The sequence below is a fragment of the Juglans regia genome, chromosome 1 (assembly GCF_001411555.2).
Source record: "Juglans regia cultivar Chandler chromosome 1, Walnut 2.0, whole genome shotgun sequence".
In the NCBI taxonomy this organism is placed as follows: Eukaryota; Viridiplantae; Streptophyta; class Magnoliopsida; order Fagales; family Juglandaceae; genus Juglans; species Juglans regia.
In genome coordinates this window covers 43,638,064-43,640,188 of record NC_049901.1, presented here as the reverse complement: position 1 = coordinate 43,640,188, position 2,125 = coordinate 43,638,064, and the positions used below count along the sequence as shown (strand labels likewise).

Below are 2,125 nucleotides of genomic sequence, written 5' to 3'. Positions count from 1 at the left end.
TAAGAATATAATAAAATGAAAAAAAATATATAATATATTATAATAATAAAATGAATGTGCAAGTGAAGATTTATTGTGTTATTGAAAGAGAGAGAGAAAGAAATGATTGTGAGAAAGAAAGTGGGAGGAGAGATAAATAATAATTAAAATATGATTTGTATGATAAATAGTAGTTATTCAAATTTCAATAAGAACTGTTTATAAACAGCTAAATATTTGAATATGCATAAGTTAATATAGAAGATTTTAAGATTATATTATGTGAATATAATTTTATATATGTACATAATAGACCAATACTAATTTTCTAAGTTTGAGCAAAGAGCAAAACCTTTCTCAAAGTTAAAACCTTCCCCTCCGTCCCTTCGAGCGGTTCAGCTTCTCAAAACCTGTGTCACTCTCTCTCTATGGCGTCGCAACCCGGAAGAGGCGGAGTTTCCCTGCCGGAGAGGCGGGCCCCGAAAAGCGAATCCAACGGCAGCATAATCTCGAAGCTGAGCGGTTCCCCCATCGTGTCGCGGGGCAGGCAGGCAGCTAGCGACGCCGTACTCGTGACCAGGAAGCTCCTGAAGAGCACGGGCAAGGCCGCGTGGATCGCCGGCACGACATTTCTGATCCTGGTGGTGCCTCTCATCATCGAGATGGACCGTGAGCAACAGATGAATGAGCTCGAGCTCCAACAGGCCAGCCTCCTCGGCACCCCGCCCCAGCCCCAGAAGTGAACCGAAACAAACGAGTATCGGGTCCGTTTGGCGACCATTGGGTACTGATCTTCAACTTAATCTGTGAGTCTATCAAGGATGTGTCGATTTAGAGAGAGACAGATAGAAATAATTTAAAAGGATTGTATGCTCTAGGGTTTGGGATTTTGCCCATAATTTATGATGTTAGTACTAGGAGGTTTTGTTTTTCTCTTTTAAGTTATAAAAAAATCGCCATACTATTCTCTGTTTCCACGGTGATGAAATGCTTGATTGAGCATTGTGTCCTTTTTCAAATTTCTAACTCATGCTCTTGTTTCCTTCTCCAAATTACTCTTTTATTATCTTATTACATGGGAAATCCGCATAATTTGTTATTTTTTTGTCGCATGATTCTGAAACTTTGTCTTGTGTTTTTAAGTCAACTCCTTGTACCGTAGCATAAGGGTTATGAATAATCTCTGTAGGTGATTGTTTATAGCCAAGCACTCTTCTGTGCACGATCTAGAACCACGTTTTCTGCTTGATGTATAATCAGTTGCATGCTATAGGCTTTGCAGTTCATTCGAAGTTTTCAATTATTACTATCGTCATTGAATTGAGTAGAATGTGAAGTACAAGCAAATATGGAGGATTTGCGAATAATGGGGACACAGTGACACAAATTCTTAGGATCAATAATTTGTTGTGTAAAATTGACAGAGGCGAGACTTGAGTTATCGACAAACTTATATATCTAGTGTAGTCTATAAAAACCAAACAGTTTGTCCAGCCCGCTGTGAGGTCAGTTTCTTTAGAGTTGGAGCGAATAGAAGAATTACAAATTCAGTCAATTCCTGTTTTTGAACCAGTGGCCATAAGTAGGCATAGTGAAATTCACACCGAATTCGAGGTTTATGCTGATATAGTTTTCCCGAAAGTTATATTGTTGGGTGAGAGAAAGAAAGAGGGGAGGCGTAGGGGTTCTTTTGAATGCACCTGAAGACATTTCGTATGTTCTCAAATATGGAATAATGCAGAAGAAGCAGTGGTACAATGTCAGTTAGCTTCAAGCTTGGTGATTTTCATGCGACTTGTATGACAAGAGATGAATGCAAGATCCACCAATGAAAAGGAGAAAAAAAGAGAACAACATAAACATGAAGGTAGAACCTTTTGGGGAGGGTTGGAATATTTAGGCATGTTTTCTGTTGCCAAATAATAGTTTCTGTAAAAACTTAAATATGATGTTACTCATTTAAGAAATCTTTGTTGGATTCTTGGCTCTGCAAAGCTTGAAGTCTAACTTTTTTCTTTTAATATCCTTTTATTTTTTCGTTCGAAGTCATGGTAGCTGGTATTTACCTAGTATTTCAATTTGGTTTGCTTGTAAGAAGGGCCTGTGATCTGTGTTTAACTTGTAAATTTTGATAACGGTGTATCAT

General features: G+C 38.1%; 1 protein-coding gene across 1 annotated transcript; it reads left to right on the top strand.

Annotated features, from left to right (window-relative positions):
* Positions 1-323: 323 nt before the first annotated feature.
* Positions 324-1,078, top strand: LOC108995900 (mitochondrial import receptor subunit TOM9-2-like). Its single transcript, XM_018971568.2, has one exon. It carries the CDS (start codon positions 408-410, stop codon positions 720-722), a length of 315 nt encoding a protein of 104 aa, XP_018827113.1. The 5' UTR covers positions 324-407; the 3' UTR covers positions 723-1,078.
* The last annotated feature ends 1,047 nt before the right edge of the window (positions 1,079-2,125 follow it).